At 47.1% G+C, this 19651-nt stretch overlaps 1 protein-coding gene and 1 long non-coding RNA gene across 13 annotated transcripts in view; one reads left to right on the top strand and one right to left on the bottom strand.

The window, feature by feature from the left end:
* Nucleotides 1-19319, top strand: part of mymx (myomixer) — a 30517-nt gene extending 11198 nt beyond the window's left edge. For 4 of the 12 annotated variants that reach the window (XM_078931555.1, XM_078931551.1, XM_078931556.1 and 1 more), the window contains 23 exons: nt 3240-3379; nt 3468-3552; nt 5962-6111; nt 6355-6504; nt 6845-7101; nt 7917-8058; nt 8748-8942; nt 9173-9325; nt 10142-10359; nt 10662-10845; nt 10935-11081; nt 11361-11699; nt 11814-11933; nt 14050-15915; nt 17125-17256; nt 17330-17404; nt 17486-17572; nt 17647-17738; nt 17821-17906; nt 17985-18036; nt 18111-18301; nt 18502-18627; nt 18700-19319. In XM_078931555.1, the coding sequence (XP_078787681.1) occupies nt 3240-3379; nt 3468-3552; nt 5962-6111; nt 6355-6504; nt 6845-7101; nt 7917-8058; nt 8748-8942; nt 9173-9325; nt 10142-10359; nt 10662-10845; nt 10935-11081; nt 11361-11699; nt 11814-11933; nt 14050-15915; nt 17125-17256; nt 17330-17404; nt 17486-17572; nt 17647-17738; nt 17821-17906; nt 17985-18036; nt 18111-18301; nt 18502-18627; nt 18700-18926 (5214 nt within the window). In that variant the 3' untranslated portion in view covers nt 18927-19319. The remainder of the gene's footprint in view (nt 1-3239; nt 3380-3467; nt 3553-5961; nt 6112-6354; nt 6505-6844; nt 7102-7916; nt 8059-8747; nt 8943-9172; nt 9326-10141; nt 10360-10661; nt 10846-10934; nt 11082-11360; nt 11700-11813; nt 11934-14049; nt 15916-17124; nt 17257-17329; nt 17405-17485; nt 17573-17646; nt 17739-17820; nt 17907-17984; nt 18037-18110; nt 18302-18501; nt 18628-18699) is intronic. The other 8 variants (XM_078931553.1, XM_078931554.1, XM_023963088.2 and 5 more) reach the window with 6 other exon arrangements.
* Nucleotides 16942-17606, bottom strand: LOC144984081 (uncharacterized). Its single transcript, XR_013647719.1, has 2 exons — nt 17467-17606; nt 16942-17365 (listed from the first exon to the last, which is right to left on the bottom strand). It is a non-coding gene; the product is annotated as an uncharacterized LOC144984081 (long non-coding RNA).
* Nucleotides 19320-19651: the final 332 nt, after the last annotated feature.

Here is a 19651-nt window from a genome sequence, read left to right as displayed (position 1 = left end):
AACCGTCAGAAAATGAATGGGACCCAAATCTCTCATGAGGATTAGAATAAATGTTCTAAAAATGAAATCAAAACACACATGTCGGGGATGTCTAAAGTAAACTTTTGAATTTATTATGGGATGGCCAGAGGGCCCACGGCTTGGTGGCCATTTTGTGCCAAAGTATGAAATTTGCTTATTTTCATGTTTTGCACAATATGGGAAAAGAAAACTTTTGTTGGAGCGATCTTCATAAAATTTCACAGCATTTCACCAGGTTAAGTCTACAACCACATGTGACCTTTCATTGACCTTTGGACGTCATCTTGAACTTTAAAAAATGTATCACCTTTGGTCTCAGCTAAACTCCTCTGAGGGATTTCAACCTTTCGCCTCCTAACTCCTCGAGCATCATTGGGAAGCTAGCTGGGAAATACGTTGTTCGTAGATTTTGAACGGCATTAGCATGGCGAGCTTGCAAAAGTGGCGTTTCCCACGACACGACAAATGAAATGACCACATAAGGAATGTGGGTGTGGTTGACCAGAACCCTCCATCACCAAAATGATCCAAAAGTTTACCTTTTCCAATGTTTTTCTCAAACACGACACCGACCTGTTCGTCGCCCCCAGGCGACCAAGACATGAAACGGTTGCTATGGAGATAAAACCAACAGAAAGGCCAGCCAAAGTTTTTTTTCATGATTTTGTCACATAGAGCTCTGATCAGGGTGGAAGGGGCAGAAGGGGAGGACAAGGGCCGTGCAGCAGCTGCCCGGTCAGTGAGGGCGGGTCAAAGGCGGGCAGCGAGGGCAGCATCCGCTGAACATACAACGCCGCTTTCATTTACAATCAAAGATGTTATATAACTAAACACTTTATACGCTTTTTTTTCCCGTTGAAAATCTTTAAGTTCAAACCTTCATAGAAAAAAGAAAATCAATGATCTGATCAGAATTGAAGGCTTATGTAGTTTTCGTATAATTGACGGAGGAGCTTGATGGTCAAGGTTAACAGGACAGAAAATACAAAGCTCTGTAAAAAAATGTAAAAAGCAAAACGCTCCAAAAAAACCTGTGAAGCCAGAAATAGATGTGATTCTCTAATGGAATCACATCTATTTCTGTCTAAAGTAAAAGAAGTTACATAATCATCAGGAGAGCATGTGCAACCCCCCCCCCCTCACACACACACACACACACCAGGCATGGCACTCTGGGTTTTTTTTATGGCTAACTGGTTCTTTTTCTAACACATGGGAAGTTCCATAGCAGCACAAATCCAAAGGCTGAGGGTTCGTTTGCAAAAGAGCATCGATCCTTTACCGTCCCTCTCCTGCAGCTTCTAGTTAAAGTTATTGTCCTGCTTTGGTTTATCCCGGACTTAGCCCCGTTGGTCCCTGCGGGCTGCTTGGGTCGGCGGTAGTTCATGCCAAACATTTTTTCATATGGAAGGGTTGATACTGAGAAAAGAAACTAACAAACCAGAACCAAGATGGACTGAAGAAAAGAAAACTGTCATCTGTTCCTAGCATGATGACCTTAGAGATCCTCTTTCTGCTGTGCCCTTCTTTTCTTGCTGTGTGTGTGTGTGTGTGTGTGTGTGTGTGTGTGTGTGTGTGTGTGTGTGTGTGTGTGTGTACGGGAACAGGGGTCGCACAGTTAGCCGTACGTGCGTGTCCCTGAATTAGCAGTAGTGCAGCCTCTTGTTTCTGAAGGTAAACACGGCTATCGTCTGTTTCTCTGACTAATGGTAGCCAGATGCTGCGGCTGGAGACCAGATGGGCTCGGTGCTAAGTGATAGTTGTTGGCTGACATCACTGCAGTGTTCTCTGCAGAAAGACCCACGTGGAGGAAAGAGTCAGCGGAGAGCAGATAAGAAGGAACCAGATAAAGTCATTTGCTGATGTTGGATCTCTGGTAAATCTTTAAATGGATCATGACCAGAGGTATAAACTTTATTCTGGGGGTTTGTTAGCTTCATAACTTTTGGATAAAATATTTCTATGAGCTTTCAGTGTCAGAACAACCCTTGGAGCCGTGTTTGCTGGAGTAACGATGGACAATTTCAGGCTTTAGGAGGTCTGCTGGGAGCAGAACTTTATGTTAGGAGGTCAGGATGTTTATGTTGGGATCCCTTTAAAGCTTAATTACCTTCATTTACTCTATGAAACGAACTGTGACTCCCCTCGTTCAGGACAATGACATGACCTGATCTGCTGGGCCAACTGGGTCCTAGAGGAGCAGCTGAAACTGAGCATGTCCAGCTGGGGACAAAGTAAAGGGTTCAAATCTCTGTGGGCCAGGGGTAGCCTCACCTGAAAGAGCTGCTGAAGGTGTCCTGAAAAAAGTAAAAAAAGATTGTTGCTACGGCAACCTGAACCTGGATCAGTGGAGGAAAATCCCAGTAAAGCAGACCTTTTGGCAAAAAGTCCATCTAGCTACGACATTTGGGCGCAAATTTAGAAATCATGTTCCCGTATCGACCTTTGAACTTTTTCTGAAGACGGCCATAAAAAAAGGACTTTAAATATGCCAAAAATATGCGTTTCAAGTTTAAAAACTGACGAGATTAGTAGTATGTGCAAACATATTACTCTTTAAAAGGCTGTTTGTTTCCTTTGTTATGCTTCAGATCTCAGGACACGTTTGTTTGGTGAAACAGCAGCTTTTTACTGTCATGATGTAGAAAAACAAAGATTTTTTTTAATGAGGATTAGGATTAAAGGCTGCAGACCTTTGCACCAAACAGTCTATTTTATGGCATTGACTACCACAGAAAAAAGCCTGAGCTCTCGGTATGAGTTTCGTGTTTCAGGCATCACTCTCACTGGAAAGGCCTTCAGAGATCCCCTCCAAACTTTGCCGCCCCCAGGCGCTTGTAAAAAGTGGCCTGATGTCTGCAGACGCTTGAATATTGTCCTGCAGACACTAGAGAAGGTTTACAGCCAAACTCACAGAAATCCATGTCTAAAGTCTGAAAAAAGCTAGCAGAGGGTCTTCTGTCATCTGCAGTGACTCCTTCCCCACGTTTCAGTACATAAACACATGCTCTCATTTATCCAGACATTTGTATTTATTCAGGCTTTTGCTGCCACATTGTACTGGACTAAAAAAGGCTTCTTTGGTTTCAAACACGGATCTACTGAACACAGATTTTAATACAGGGCGTCTCCTCAGTGAGCTTAAGACAGAAGTCACGAAGGTAATTCTCAGGCGTTACAGAGACGTAATGCCGCTGACGTGTTAACCTTTCCTTCAGGAACCCTGTGGGAACGTTGAAAGACCTGCGGGTGGTCAATATCAGGAGCGGCGCTCGCTGATCCACGCCTCCTCCCCAGTGGAGGGAGGCTCTGTCTGCACAAACCATGCGGCCACGAAGCAGCAGCCGAAGGGGGAAAGGTGACGGTTCTGCCTCTCGTTCTGTCTGCCACTTACACAATCAGATGGGAATCCTAACTGAAGTCACATGTCCGTCTTTTCTTTGCAGCAGGAAGCCCGGAGCAGAGCCCAAGCTCCCTGCAGCTTCCAGGAGCCACACACAGCTTCAGAGGTTCACGGTGTCTGCTGACAAGGTGAGACGCCTCTGTGGCGACGCCACGGACCTGACATGACATCATCAACGTCCGTCCATCAGCCTCAGGGCGAACGCTGCACAGCGTTTACTCTCCTTGGTTGTTAGGGAAACCACGTTTGATCACATTTACATTTGTGTGCATGCATCCATGTATTTCACTACCAGTTTGAGAACAACTTCTACAGCCAGCATGACTTATCTTTACAAACACACGGTCCATTTCTTCCTGGGAAGAAATCCAAACTGTGTAAGAAGGACTTGGAAGTTTCAAAATGGAAGGAAAGCAAAGGTGTCTGTTATACGGTGGGCCTGAAGTCCAAATCGCATCAATAAATCCCTCGATGGTTGAACATTTTAAAGATCACAACGAGGATTGATAAAAGCAAAACAAATAATAAAAAACACAATTTTTAGAAATAAAAAAAGGTAGAAACTACCCAAAGTAATATGGAATAAAGCAAATACTAGATATAAGCCGTAATGATTATAAAACTTCAATCAAGAGTCATCATCCAATCAGTGATATCCTTCGGTTTCACTTTTGAACATTTCATTTTGATTTCTGGAACTTTTGTTTCTTCCGTAGTATTTTATTTTATGGTTTCTGGAATTTGATTTTGATTTCTAAAATGAAATGTTGTTGCTTTATTATTTGTCTGTTTTATTTGAAATGTTTTATTGCCCGGTGATTTGTTGATGTGATTTGTACTTCAGGGCCACCGTACCTTTTAGGATTTTATCGGCTAAAACTGTGGTTCATTCCATCCTTTTTTGTCCAATCCCATGATTCCTTGCGGTGGCAGCATTTAATCCTGACACCATAAAGCTGCACCGCCTGCAGGCTGTCATGTCGTCAGGTCGCAATTATCCAGGCAGCCGGTAAATGTCAGATCCCTGCAGGAGAAGAGGGCAAGAAATGGGGGAAATTAAAGAGGTGATTGATCCAAAAGGAGCAGCCGGAGTTCAGTTCTGCAGCAGATTCTCACATGGTCACAGTTGGCATCCAGAGGAAACCTCTTCTGGACATCAGTCAGTGATAAATGGATGTTCAGACTTTGCTTTCTCAGTTTTTTCAGTTTTCATTTTGTGTATTCAAGATCAGAATTTTTACAAGTTTTACTTTTATTGTGGAAAGTTGTGCCGTTCGGATGTTAATAAGTATCGTTTCAGATGATACCTGTTAAGTGTGGAAGTAAAACACGTGAAATAATACAAAAAAGGCATTAGGTCTACAGATTATTTTCATGCCTTTTTTGCTTTCATTTTTATTTTTAGTTTGTGTTTTTTTGTTGTCTTGTTGAGACACGGAACTGCATCTTTTTCTTAAAAGTCTGGTAGAACGTCCAAACCTTTTAACTTGTAGTGTAAACTGTCCTGTAGGGGAGCTTCAGGAAGTTCCTGTCTCAAGTATCATTAGGGGTCTGAACCTTGAAGGAATCACAAAAACGCATTTTTGTTTTAAGAAAATCTTCCCTGAAAAGACGGAAATCAGAAGTTAATTCCAGGTGTGCTTTAATAAAAAAAATAAAATAAAAATAAAAGGATAAACTAGTTTCTTTGTGCTTCACATAAGCATGAAGGGTAACACAGGGGGCGCTTTTGTCTGGAAACCAACCAACATGTGAGTTTTTTTTTATTTTAAATTATAGAATTTCGTTTTTGTCCACTTTTGTGAAGTTGTTGCTTCACCTGTTCTCCTAGAGATTCCGATCTATCATCTCCTAACTCCTCGAGCATCTTTGGAAAGAAATGTTGGAATTAGAAGTGGTAGATTTTGAACGGTGTTAATGTCTAAGCTCACAGATGTGGCGTTCTCCTATTGCTCGCACACTTTTTACCAGAATTTTATAAAAAACGTGTTACATGAATCATTGGCTCCAGCCGAACAAAACAGTATAAGCAGGTAGAGGTAAACCTCCGTTGCCAAGGAAATCCAAATATTTAATTTAGCCAATTCTTCTAAAAATCACTTAGGCCTGTCCATCTCCCCCTAGCAACCCTGAAATAAAATGGTTGCTATGGAGTTAAAGCAACAGAAAAGCCACCATTTTGAAATTTAAATTTCATTTATTTATCAAATACAGCTCTGACCAGAGTGACGGGGGCTAAATAAGAGAGTGAGGGTTGTGTGGATCAGCAGGGGGAGGGGGCAGTTTGCGCCTGTGGGCTTTATTTTTCTAGTTTCCATGAATGACTAGTAGTTCAGATCCACATCCTTCCAAAAAACGTCATCTCAGATCAACTATCAAGTTTCCTGTTTGGATGATAGTTGGACCGTTTGGTTCAGTTCTGTCATCAGGATCCACTTCTTGTGTCTCTTTAAGCTTTGGAAACCAAACTTTCAGTGCCGCTGACACGTTTAACCAGTTTTTTTTTCTTTCCTTCTTTGTTCTACACAACATCGTAGACTTTATCCTGGCTCCGAGACAACGTTTCCATGGCAACGCAGGTGTGCTCAACGGCCAGCTCTGAGGGTCCGGAGGCCGCCAGGAAGTGCCATTACGCTCTTGAGGAAGAGATCCTCAACAACCGAGCCAGGATGGAGGTGGTGAAGAGGGTAAGCCGAAGCACATTGTCACATTAACAGCTCCCCTAAAATGTAGCTTCAGATAAACGACCCGGGTGGAAACGCCCTCCCAAAAGTGAGTCTTGGCAGGTCTGGTTTTCACATCAACCACATAACAAGCCGGGACGGTAATTCTACCCGCCGGTTGGATGTTAGGTCAACATTTGGCAAACTCACTTTGGAGTCGTCTGGACTCATCAGTTCGACCCCCCCCCCCCCCCCCCCCCCCAACAGGAGGGTCACGGACTGGTTCGTGCACAGCACCCGGGCAGTGCGAGGATCGAGGAGTTCCTCACACAGCTGGAGGTCCTGTGGGAGGAGCTGAAGAGGAGGCACCAGAGGAATGCCGTGTTCCTGCGGGCCTCCAAGGAGCTGGGCTTCAGGGTAGGACTCATAACTCACGATCTTCTGGTAGGATGTTGTGGTCTTTAGGGATCGGTGGTTCGATGTGCTTCCAATCCGAGTTTAGGGGCTCGATCTCTTTGATCCTTTATGTCTCGATTGGCAAGACACTCTGAGGTAAACTCTCAACACGTAGTCCAAGAAACACAGCGGCTGCATCCATATAAGTTGATTATGAGTTGGAAAGAGGCTGCAAATCCAGTCCTGATGTTGTTGGAAAGCGTGGGACTTCTTTTTTCTAAAATGCAAATCCAGTCTATTAGGTGGGAAAGGGTTGAACTTTGCATCATAGGTGTTGTGCACTAATGTCTGCTCTGCACAGGTTGTGAAAGTGCTCCAAGCTCTTGGCAGCCTGGATGCCTGGCTGGAGTCTGTGGAGCTTTCCATGAAGGAGTCTGCATTAGCCGGTGACCCAGAAACCATGAGCCTGGCTGAAAGGGAGAGCCGCCTGCTGGAGAAGGAGGTGGCGGCGCGCAGCCTGGAGCTGAGCGAACTGAGGCAGGAGGTGGACCGCCTTCACGCCCACAGTCACCCACACGCACGCCGGATGCCAGAGCGCATGGACGAGGTGGAGAAAAAGTACGTTTGACAGATGTGGAGGAGGGAAGGTTGGTCTCTCCGCGTTTGTCATCACGGAACATTCATTTGATGGAACCGACCAATCAGAGGCAGTGGCTGGCGTCAGTGTTTCCAAGAGAGTTTGCCATGTTTGTCATCCACTGGAGGAGTTTATTCATTGAATTTCCACTTTTATATTTAAAGCAAATATCACAAACCACCAATGTTTCAATATTTAAGGTTTGGTCCAAAAAAAAGAGCTCCCTGTGTTTGTTGCAGAGCTCAGATTGACTCATTTATGCTCCAGGCAGCACTTAGACAGGACTACCCTGCAGCTCTGACATGCACTTCACCCGCAGCTTGTCAGTTTATGTCACGGTCACCCATCCCGAGCTCGCGGGGTGACGCCTGTCTCTCCAGATGACCATTGAGAGACAGGTTGTTGATGAAAAACCTCCAGCTGCCAGAGCTGCAAACGTCTGGAAACGCCAACAGAAAAAGGAGATGGGGAGTTCTCCGTTTCCAGGGCGGGGGTGTTGGACATGGGTGACCTCCTGTTCAGGCTTAGGTGGTGCAGGTAGATGTGCTCACAGCTGTAGGACACTCGCTATGATGTCATTACTCAACACAAAAAGCAAAAGGCTTATTTTCTCTGGAGAAAAAAACCTTTTTGCCTCCATAAATTGTCTTCACGTTAGGAGTCTGTGTGCCCTGAAGTGCAGGACGTGTTTATGATAACATAAACAGCGCTCTGCAGGCATCTCCGCCTCTGGGATGTGGTTCTGTGGGGGGTTGCAGGGGTGTGTAATGAAAATAATCTTCCTGCTGCTTCACAGGTACCACCGTGTTCTGGCTGCACTGACCCAGCAGAGCTCAGAGCTGCAGGACACACGCATGCTGACCGAGTTCCTGGAGCGCGTGGAGCTGGAGGAGAGCCAGGAGCCCGCCGGCGGCGGCGGCGGATTCAGCCTCGCACAGGTACGAACGTCCTCGCAGAAGGGGAGACTTTACAAATCAGCCAAAGCTTCAAACGTTTAAAGAAAATCCCTTTTTAGCGTTTTTAACATGTGACATTTCTCTGATGATGCACGAAAATTAAGTTTCATTTCTGAGTATTTATTTATTTATTCAAATTGTTAAAAATCTGGAGCAGATAAAAAAAAATCCCATTTGAAAAAGATGGTATTTGTGACGTAGAAAATACGCTGTAAGCTTCCTGCTCTGCTCCATTCTGATGCATCCACCTGCAGACAAACAGATCCATGAACGTCTTTGTTTTCCTGGATTCTGGATCTAACCTGTACGGATGGATAGCTCTGATGCTGCTCGCCCTTCCTGTTGCACCGCTAATGTGAGTGTGGTGGAAGAACACCGCACGACAGCATCACCTGCACGTCATGAGTGCGTGTAACTTCCATTACCCTTACGAATACTTCATGATACACTTACCACACACACGACAATGGTACGGTCCATTTTCGTGACGTAACATACCTTGGGATGGTCGTACAGACCTCAAGGGAACTGAAAGACACACCTGAGCTCTCCTTAAGATGCGGCCACTCTACGACCCTCCACGGCCCGAAACAACCCCCCCCTCCGAACAGGTGCATGTGACTAAGGCTTTAACCAGTGACCGTAGACTGAACATCTTCTCCCTCTTGCAGCCTCTCCACAGTGACATGTCCTCGGCTCCTTCTCTGTTCGAGCTCCAGAGCAGCGGCAGCGTGGAGCCCCTGCTGGAGACTATGGGGAACCCCGTGGAGGAACTTCGGGAGGCTGTGGAGATGCTGAACGACACTGTGAGGAAAAGAAGTCGATCGCAGAGCCACGATCAGGCTCTCCAAGAGCTGATGAGCAAGGTAGTGAGAATCAGCCATTCCTGTTGGTTGAACCCGCTTCCGTTGTCTTGGATGGTCTCTGTCAATTTTAAGGAGCTCATTGACAAACAGCTTCTTTTGCTTCTTTGGGGCCCCCACACTGTCTAAAATAATGAGATGGACACATTTGAACCTGAACAAGTCTTCTTCTGAGAGTCTCGCCGTGCGGTTAAGTGGAAACGTCATCCCCTGATGGCTTTGTTCCTCCCCAGCACGCCAGCTTGGCGGTTCGGGTGGAGGAGTGTTTGCGCTGCAGCGAGGAGCTGCGCCTGGACATCCTGGAGAAGGAGACCGACATGGCCATGCAGTGTGAGCCAGACCACTGCGGCCTGGAGGCTCTGCAGGAGAAGCAGGACCACCTGGAGGTGAGAAGACCGTGCCGCTGATGGTTGTGATTGTGCCGTAAACATTTGTCATGATTCATCGCCGCTAATAGAACCCAGTCTTCCAGCCCCCCCACCCCCCACCTGTGATTATAGACTTTTTTTTTTTCGGTGAGAGAAAAAGGAAAAGCCCCTTTTGCCCCAACCGTCCCTCCCTCCGTTTCTCCGTCTCTTGTTGTGCCAAATGTTTTCACGGCAAAGAAAGGTCCGGCCTCGGCGCTGCCTTCAATTTAGGGTGAACGGTGAAGTCACACAAACACGCACGCCGCATGCAAACGTTTATCATCCGCAGGATATTTACACGCATGACTCACTCATTCAGAGTGGGTGTATATCTGGTTTGGGGGGGGGTCCAGCGGTTGCAGACTTCAGACCTCGGAGAAGTGAGGCCGGGGACGGTAAAGCGCTACGATGCTTGCACACGTGCACACACACACACACAAACAGCTGCCTGGACTTGATACGAACGAGGAGCAGAGATGACCTCATCACCCGGGATGAAAAAAATGTGGCGTCAGCAGAAAGGCATCCGCCACTCCGTTTGTCAAAACGTAGCTGAGAAATGTTCAGCAGATTTGCTCCCAGAGAGCCTAAACACGATTAATTACCGCCTCGTCAAAAGGAGAAAAAAGTGGTCAAGATTGCGTCACATATGTAGACCATATGGACTTGTGGCTGCATTATATATGCATGCAGCTATGGAGGTGAGGTCATAGGCAGAGGAACAATTGGTACAAGCTGTGTGAACGATGCTCCCCCTGATGGACGATGATGGGTTTTTGCTGTGATTCTCCACAGACTGCCCACGGGGTCATTAGTGAGGAGGTGAAGGAGGTGAAGAACCAGGCCTCTCAGCTGCAGGAGCTGTGCCCAGAAAGAGTGCACATGCTGGAGGCAAGGATCCAGGCCACGCTGCGGGCGTGGGCCGAGCTGGGAAAGAGCGCGACGGAGAACAAAGCCCGTCTGCAGGAGTTCTCCCAGCTCCAGGACTTCTTCAGGAGCTACCTCGCCATGATGTAAGAGGGCGTGAGGACCTCTCCACAGGCCACGTGTGCTTTCGTAAGCTGCTCTGAGCAAACATCTAGACCCATCACCGTATCTTCTAAGGAGGGAACAGGATGTTCTGTTTGTCAGGAGCAGATCCAGAGAGAGACGTGGAATTTAGGATGTGCTGAGTGTGTCTGAGCGCATTTCCTGGGTGTGACGGGCGATGACCCTCCTTCCTGTCAGGGAGAGTCTGCTCATTCTCATCTGTTTTTTTTTCACTGTTCCCGCTCTCCTAACACTGCCTCCTTTCTCCTCCTGCTCCCCTGAACAGCTCCTGGACAGAGGACACCAGGTCATGCATTTTTTCCGATAGTGCATTGCACCGTGGGAAGGATGGCCAGAAGCTCCTGGCAGCAGACCTGGACTCCCAAATCCAGCAGAAGTTTGGGGAGTTTGATGTGCTGGCCGTCACAGGGAGGACGATCTTAGACACGGACCACCACCTGGCCCAGATGGTGAGCAGGAACGCCTCTGCCGACCTGGAACTCTTCTGCTGATTTGATCGTCTCCGCATTTTCCCTGAATCCTTGATGATGTCATTCAGGTGAGAGAGCGCATGGAGGAGCTGAGGAGCATGCTGGGATGGATCTCTGTGCACTGGAGGGCTCAGAAGCAACAGTGGTGTCACAGAAGCAACAGACGGAAACCTCTGCAGGACGACGTTTACTCTGAGGCCACAATGTGCTCTCCGGTACACGACAATGTTTTTATTAGACCTGTTATCATCCGCCTATCACGAATGATATTTCGCGATGGTGGGTGAACAATCCAATGCTTGGTGAATTCTGCTTCATAATGATATGAAGACAGGTCGAAGTGACCTGTGGCCGGTACCTTCAAGAGCTTCAAGCCGGGCTTTCAGCTTCTGTCACCAAAAATGTTACAACTGTCCATTAAAAGGTGTCCCAACAGCAGACAGATAACGAGGAAATACTTGCAGACTAACATTTGTTCGTGTTTTTGGGTGCAGAGCTCAGATTCTGAACTCGAGGCCCTATGGTCCCATCAGGCCCCACGAGTCCGAACCCGTGAAAACGGCACTCGAGCAGATCCCAGGGCCGAGCCGCTGCAGCCTGCCGAGCAGCACGAAACGCCGTCCGAGGACGGATACGAGGTCATGAATGGAATCGGAGCCGAGGCTGCTTCTCTGAAGACCAACGTCGTGGTTCTGAAGGAGAGCAGCAGCCAGCAGGCGGTCAACCTCATCCTGAGCTTCGGAGGGGGCGGGGACAGCCAGGTGCAGGTGCTGGACCTGCCCGTTCAGACCGATGCAGACGGGGGGGAACAACCCTTGGAGCTCGTTCACAGGGTGAGAAGCTCAACATCACGAGATGTTCCTGCACATCACTCTGCCGGCTCTGCCGTTCCCTCCTTCACCTGGCTTTGGCTTCACGTCTGCCTCTTTCCTGGTTCTCTCCTGTAGCCCACTGCGCCTCAAGCTTCTGCCTGTAAAAGCTTTTGGAGGCGCTGCCAGGGGCTTTTGGAAAACACTTTGGGTAGTTTAAAGCGAAAGAAAAAAGTTTACCGGCCGAGTGCAAAGCAGGTAAACTGTGGCGTGACCCGGATCTGCATGCATGTGCTGAGACTGCATGCTGTCATCTGAATGCTGCACTAACGTCCTGCAGGTACGGCCCGGCGCCACTCGCTGCCCCGTCCGTCTGAAACGCACTGCATTCAGCCGGAAATGTGCCTTTGTCCCCTCCAAGTCACTTGTCTATCTGGACGGATGAATGCATTGTGTAGTAAGGAAATGTGTGTCTCTAAAAGTTTCTCACATAAAAATGTGTCAATTCCACTTCGAGTAATGAAGATAACTGCTAATACACTCCAACAATTGATAACATTTGGAACGAAATGAATATTTCAATTAAGCAAATAATATAGCCAATGGGGTTAGAAAAATTCTATGTATTATATTAAGATTATCTCGATATTGACATTTTTGCTTGATTTTTTTTTTTTTACAGAAAAGGAAGTTTTTTTCCCCTCAAGATTCAGTTTTTGCAGTGTATTTGTCAAAAAAGTCAAAATGCGACAGTAGAATCTCAGTAAGTAATTCTAACTAGTTTGCATTTTAATATTGTATTACACTTAATATAAAACCAACTCCTAGTAACCTTTCTGTTCAATTAAATGACTTGTTTTAAGATAAAGATGTGAAAACTTCTTATTTCAAGTTTTTTTAAAGTTTGGTCAGGGGTTTAGTTTCAATAAACAGACCACATTTAGGGGAAACTGGAAAGTTTTATTTCTGACTTTTATCACTTACATATGTAATTTTTAGGACACATTTATTTTATAATGTTCAATCCTAGTCTTATTTTAAGATGATTATGATAGAAATAAGGACAGTTGGTGCATATTTCAACTTTAAAGATGCAAAACCCCTTTTTATTGTAGCAATGCTTTTTTTAAGACATAATATTTCCAATTCCTGTTGATAAGTTTGGTTTTTATGTTTGTTTTTGGTCATTTCCTGAGTTGCCATGTCTGTCACACCAGGTTCAGGTTGTTCCTCCACAGCAGTCTTCATTTAGTGTCATCTGTTCTGTTTCAGTTGAGCCTGGTCTCCTGATTTTGGGTCACCAGTTTCTGACAATTGCAAGTGCAACAGACTTTAAGGAATGTGTGTTGCTAATTTCAAGATCATTCTTTTTTCTTAAAAGGACAGAATATATTACAACTTATTTTACTAAGACATGTTCTAGTTCATAAACTAGAAAAAAAAACATTTTATATTTTATGTTTTTCACTTGTTTTGAGGAGGAGGACATTCTTACTTTTTAACACAAAAAATCCTGTTGTTTTTTTTAATTAGTTTTTACAAAAATATTATGAAATGAAGTTTTCAGGTTAGAAAGAATTTGTAACGTTTTCACAGATCGTGCAGTTATTATATTCTGATGAGGAGCTTTAGGTTTGTGGGTTTCCGGTCATAAATTTGTCTTCTTCCTCGTCTTGGGATGAGCTTTGTTTGGTGTTCAAAGCTTTTTTCCAGTTGGTCACGACCTCGCCGGCGTGGAACGAATGGCTGACGGGCGCAGAGAGCGCAGGCCACCGTGTCCCGGCTGTGACTGTGGACAGAAGTTCTCCTCTCCTGCTTTGTCCCAGAACCTCAGTGATGTAAACAGGGGGTGGTCAACCCTGAAACGAGTGACCTCATCCTCTCTGCTTTTGAAAGCTGTGCTCCAAAAAGCGGCTCCCGGGAGGAGTTTGTCCCGCATGCCAGCAGAGCACATAGAGAACCGGTGCAGAACCCGTGCAGAACCTTTCAGAACGGCCCCCAGACTGCACAACATGATTTATGGTCTGAGGCTCGTACAGAAACAAAAGATTAGTCACACAAGTGAAAGGTCAAGATATTACAGCTGCGTATGACGGCATGCGCAGCCGCATATGACTTTGATTAAGAGCTGCACGGCTGCCATTGCATTCCTGTTGTTTTGTCTTGGTTTTTGCTTTTTTTGCTTCCATCATTTTTCACTCATTATTATTGGTGTGTGCACTTCAAGCTCTGGATTGTTGGACGTGTGATGATTGTCACTAGCAGTTGTGTCCATCTGTAACACAAACGGCTGGAGCTCACAAAACCCCCTAAGGCGTCAGCCTGCAGCCGGCATGAGCGTAACCACCCCTAACGGCCCTTCTCTGTTTTACAGGTGAGCACCTACCTGCACGTGAAGGACAACAGCCTCGCTGGGGCTCCCGTGTATGAGAGCATCACCCTCCCACGTCAAAAGAGCTGCTCCGCATCCCCAGTCTCCCCCACTTTCCCGCAATCCTCCGCTGCATCCGGGCCTCAGCCAACCAACGCGGTCCTCCACCCGCTGACGGGAAGCAGCAGCGGCTCCATCTTCAGCAGCCTCAAGAGGATGAGCAAGAAGAGGAAGAGGAAGAGAGATGCGCGCAGACACACCATCCAGAGAATCATGGGAGTGGATGAGCAAACCGACGGGATGCATCTCTACGAATGTGAAACTCTGACCTATGACACGCGCACGTGGCCTCTGAAGGAGGGCAGGAGAACGAGGAAGGACAGCGGCGGTGCAGCGGCCTACATGAAGAACCCCCTGCTGACGGACATCGACTCGGAGGGCTCCAGGGAAGACAGCATCACTCCTTACGCTGTCTCAGCAGGACCAAGCGCTGGACCCTCAGCAGCTCAGACCAGAACCCACTGCAGGGTTCTGTCGTTGGGTTCTGTGCTGAGCTTTGATCTGCCCAAGGACATGACCCTCATCCCCAGCATCCAGGACATCATCACCATCGCCCCCCCAGAGTCCAAAAGAGAAGGAGCTGATCTCTGCCTTCACTCCCACAAACCCACTGTCCTCAGCTCTTTCAAACAAAGTCCTGAAGTCGCTGACGTCAGCTCCTCCGACCCTCCTGGGGGTTTCCAGGCTCCTCCTCCTAAGGACCCTCCTGACGGAGACCAATCAAACCCCTCCTACGCTCAGTGTGATGCTGCCGAGCAGGAGCGGAACAAGATGCCATCAGACTCCAGTTCTGATGCGGGTGATGGCGCCGAGAGCAGCTGGCCTTCAAATCTGAGCATTTATGTGAATCATCCCTGCAGCGCCGCCGCAGTCACCCATAAACACCGGTGTGTCAGCGTCCACACGCGCATTCGAGACCTAAACGGACACTTCTATCATAAATGTGCACCATCCAGATGTGGCCAGGAACAAAGCGGGGGCCTTCAAGTCAGCCAAGCTTCCCTCATGAAGCTGAACCCGAAGTCGGCTCCAGGCGTCGGCGTCCGGCAGGACTCGGTGGACTCCGGCATCTCCAGTGTCAGCAGCTTCAAGCTCGGCGCCGACGTGGCTTCTGCAGACAGCCGGCCCAAAGGAGTGGTGGGAAAGCTGTTGTCTCTGGAAGTGGGAGCTTTAGATTGCCCTCAACCACGAGAGAACCACGCGGCATCTCCAGGACCGCCTCCAAAGTCTGCAGAGGAAGAAAGAGAGCGGGTTCATCCTGACCATCAGGAGTTTGAGGAGGAGGAGGAGGAGCTGGAGGACATCTGGAACCAAACTCCGAACTGCAGGCAGAGCATCTGCTCCGACATCATGTACCGACCCAACCAGGAGGTCTCGGCTGGCTCAGGGCAGGTGACAGAGGCTCTCTGCTGCTCGCCGCCCGCTCAGAAGCAGACGGCGCTCTACAGAGACCTGGTCACGGCTTCGGCCCCCGACCTTCTCACAGCCGAGCTGCAGTTACCGTCACACATTCCCGACTTGCTCGGTTTCCATAAGGCGGGGACGCCCAAAGACCACCTTCCCCCTCTGGCTAAAGGAGACAGGAGGTCATGGGCAGCTTTTCCGGTTGGAGAAGCAGACAGTAAAACCTCGGTAACAACCAACGAGACCGCGCCCGCGCCGGTAAGGCTGCCCGATGTCGGGGACCGCCAGAGATACGTTTACCACTACAGAGAGGAGGAGGAGGAGGAAGAGGAGGAGGGGATGAAGGTGGAGGAGGTCACAGGTTGCTTGAAGGTGAAAAGACAGGACAGTAACTCACATTTGCAAGTATGAGTCCATGAAAAACCAAACTGTATGAACACCATACATCACCAAAGTGGGGATTCTGATTTGATATAAAACCAATATTTTCTCAAAAGTTTACCGAGTGGAGATGGGGAGGGATTCCAGAGTTTTTCATGATTCTTGATTTGACTGAAAAGGTCTTTTACTTTGCAGTTTTTGAGGTTCAGATACAATATTTCCAAAGCCCTCTTTGGGAATATTGCAGTTAATCAAACTAAATTGATTGAATTTAACGCTGAAGGAGCCGTCAGAGACGCAACATTTGAACTAAAACCTGCATGTTTTTATTTCGTTCTGAAGAAGCAGCAAGAATTGTAATTATTTGTAGAGACGTGACTCTTCCGTTAGTTTCACAGGTTTTGGTTTTTGTCAGAGATCTAACCTGCAGAGTCCTTGCATGCAGAGATTTCCCTGAACTTTAAACTCTTTTCTTGTCCTCACAAATGTTTAAATATAGATGATAGTTTCGCTGAGCCTGTGTTTTTCAGGGACGTTGCGTCTTCATGCCTTTTTCTTGCAGTCATGTCTGACACGCGACTTCAGGTTTTCGTGGCACTTACTTGTTCACATTGAAACTTTTTTTGAGAAGCGCTTCTTCCATCTAAAAATACTTTTTCTTATTTTAAGCAGCCTCACGTTTTTTTCAATTAAAGGCAAAGTGTTTGATACGGTCTGTGTTCATTGTAACAAAACATTCAATATTACTAGAGTGGCCTAAGTGTTTACAAACCAAAAAAAGCGTCTTAAATTTAGAGTGAACAAGTTTAAACTGCATTATTTTGTTAGTCAGCTACAGACACAGATGTCAGAGATTGGGTCTAATTGTTGTAGACTATTTCTCACCGGACTCTATATGCTGATGTACATGACTGGAGGAAAATGGTAAAATGCAGACTAATTTCAAATATCTGGAAATAACTCAAAAGTGGTGGCCTTTCAAACCAAGTTGTTTACTATTTAAATCTTTATTTTGATGATAAATACTCAGAAGAGGCATTATCCTGTCAGTTTTTCTGTGGTTTTCCATTTCATTCTCCATTGATCATGATTGTGAAATTTAAATTTGTGAACTAAATTTACGCTTCAGTTGTAATTGAGGTCTTAAATGTGATTTTGAGGTAAAGAAAGGGTCTCATTAACACTGACACGGGTGGTGATGTGTCTCTGTTTGAATCGGTAAACGCCACACAGGCCGTCGGATCTCCTCCTCCTGAACAGGACCAGCCGCTGAGCGCCGTCTCGGCCCTCGTGGGTTCAGTTGGAGCCTCACAGGAGGAGAGGCCACACGGCGTGGCGAGCACCGGAGGGCGCCGTGTCATCCTGGTGAGGATGACACCTTTGTCATTCTTCCACCTGCTGCGTTCATGAATGACGTGATTTCTCCAAACCCGTTCAGGGCGGAAAACCTGAGCTGCAGTCCATGGAGGGAACCCTGGAAAGGAAGCAGCGGCTGCATCAGGGAGGGAAAAAAGTGAGGAATGATGATGATGATGAAGAAGAAGTCACCACAGAGCCCCCGTCAGCAGCTCTCACCCTTATCTTGTTTTCACAGGCTGCCTCCAGAGGCTGGAACTCCTACTACGCCGTCCTGTCCAGTCACACCATGTGCTTCTTCCAGGATGGAAAGGATGCTCTGCGGGTAGGCGGGGCAAATGAGAGCTGGTGTGTGGAAGCCAGGCGTGCGTGGTGACTAATGATCCGTCTGTGCCTCAGAGCGCCGCATGTGACCTTCCGCTGAACCTCGCGGGAGCGGAGTGTTCTCCTGCCTCAGACTACACCAAGAAGCCCAACTGCTTCCGCCTGCGGTAAAATGCTGCTGAAGCGAGGAGTCTCTCAGGTTACAGCTGTTGTATAAGCTGGGGTGTTTCCCTGTTTGCTGGCCTCCAGGCTCCCCGACGGCGCCGAGTATCTGTTCAGCGTCTCCTCACACTTCATGATGAGAAAATGGGTCATGAGGGTCCAGGCAAGCACAGGTGAGACGTCCCATCAGACCTCGCGGAGGGAAACTCTGATTTGATCCCCATAAAACTGGATCTGTTTGTTTGTCAAAGGTCAGAGTGGATCTTCCTCATCCAGCGCTGATCCCAGAGTTCCCACATCCATGTAAGACGAAGATGAGAGCAGCTAGAATTCTACAGCATCCTAGTGTTTTTGACAAAAACCCATCCTTCCTGCAGAGAAGCCTCATCGGGGGGCTTCAGGTGTCAGGATGGAGCCAGCTGTCACTGCTCCTCTCTGCATGGCGCCCCCATCACCTCACCCTCACGGAAACCCACAGCCAAAGAAATAGTTGTCCTCAGCAGGCCCCAGAGTCGCCTCAGGAGTCGGGATGGGCATCCCACCATCTCCTCTGATGGACGTTGCTATGGTGAGACCCGTTGCTCGCGCAGTCCCACCCGTCCACATTTATCAGACACTCCGGTTACCTGTGGGACTTTCTGAACGGCCGTTGCAGGACTGCAGAGTCCCAGCAGGGGGAGCTCCGGCGCCACGGTCTGGATGTGTTTCACAGTAATTGTTCCACTTTGTGTTGGTCAGCTTCTCTGCTCTTCATTTGACCCTCTTTAGATGACGGGCGCCTCACGCATGCCGTGACTCACCGAGTCTCAGAAGCGTCTCCCTCCACCCGCTGCCCCCCATCCGCCGGTCAGGACTGGCTCAGCACCCAGAGCCGCTCCCACTCCTTCACTTCCTGTGAGCAGCCAGTAATGAACCAGTTGTCCGTCCATGAGTTGTCTACTCACCGTCTGTGTTATTTTTATGCAGCAACTTACCAAAAGATCCAACCCACGGCGCCCTCCCCAGCAAGAAAAGGCCTGGAGAAAGGCTCCAACTACTCAGTGACTCTGGTGGTGGGAGAAAAGGCCGGCGAGTCTCCACTCCCAGCCTCAGCAGGGTGGCAGTGCGACGCACATCTGAGGAGCTTCGCAAGCCTGCCTCGGCCGAGCAGCAAGTCGGTCTTTAAAAAGTTCTTTGGAAAGAAAGAGCTCTGAGTGTGAAGATGTTCGGACAGAGAGGCCGTGATGTGCTGAGCACACACTGAGGGACACAAGCAGCTTTACTACTGACTGTATTTATGATGCAAACAACTGCTTCACGTTTGTTGGGTTTGTTTAATTCGCTTCAGCTGATATTTTAGGAAGCAGGGTGTCGGTGTGTTCTGGATCCTTCTGTGTTTGTTTCTTCGGTGGATTTTTGTTTTTGTTGCTTTTTCTTCACAGCTGATATCCTGATCACTTTGTCCTGAAGTATTGATAATCTTCTGGGTGCTTGACGCTTTTAGTAACATTTGTCGTAGTTCCTAAAAGAATCAGCAGTTTGATACTGTTGTCATTGTGTTTAGGAGCTTTTTTTAACACAAAATATAATAAAAGACGAGAAACATCCTTTACAGATGTTTTCCTTTGGTATGGAGTGATAGTTATGCCACCACGTTGCAAACAAAACTTTCTAGGTTGCAAATGAAAATACGAAATATTTTTTTTCAAATACTTCTTGAATAAATATAAAATAAATTTTAAAAATTTGCTGTCAAAAACTTTTTTTTTGCTTTCAAAAACTTTGTTTTTGTAATTTTGTTTTTTGCTCAAAATTTTTTTGCTTAAAAATTTTTCTTCTTAATTTTTTTTGTTTCAAAAACTTTTTTCAATTTTTCTTTTTTATGCTTTAAATCTTTTTTTTTTTGCTTACATATTATTGGCTTTCAAAAACTTTTTTT

The sequence above is a fragment of the Oryzias latipes genome, chromosome 15 (assembly GCF_053564925.1).
Source record: "Oryzias latipes strain Hd-rR chromosome 15, Olatipes_Hd-rR_3.1".
In the NCBI taxonomy this organism is placed as follows: domain Eukaryota; kingdom Metazoa; phylum Chordata; class Actinopteri; order Beloniformes; family Adrianichthyidae; genus Oryzias; species Oryzias latipes.
Note: the sequence above shows the minus strand (reverse complement) of the source record. Positions and strands in the feature narration are given on the sequence as shown.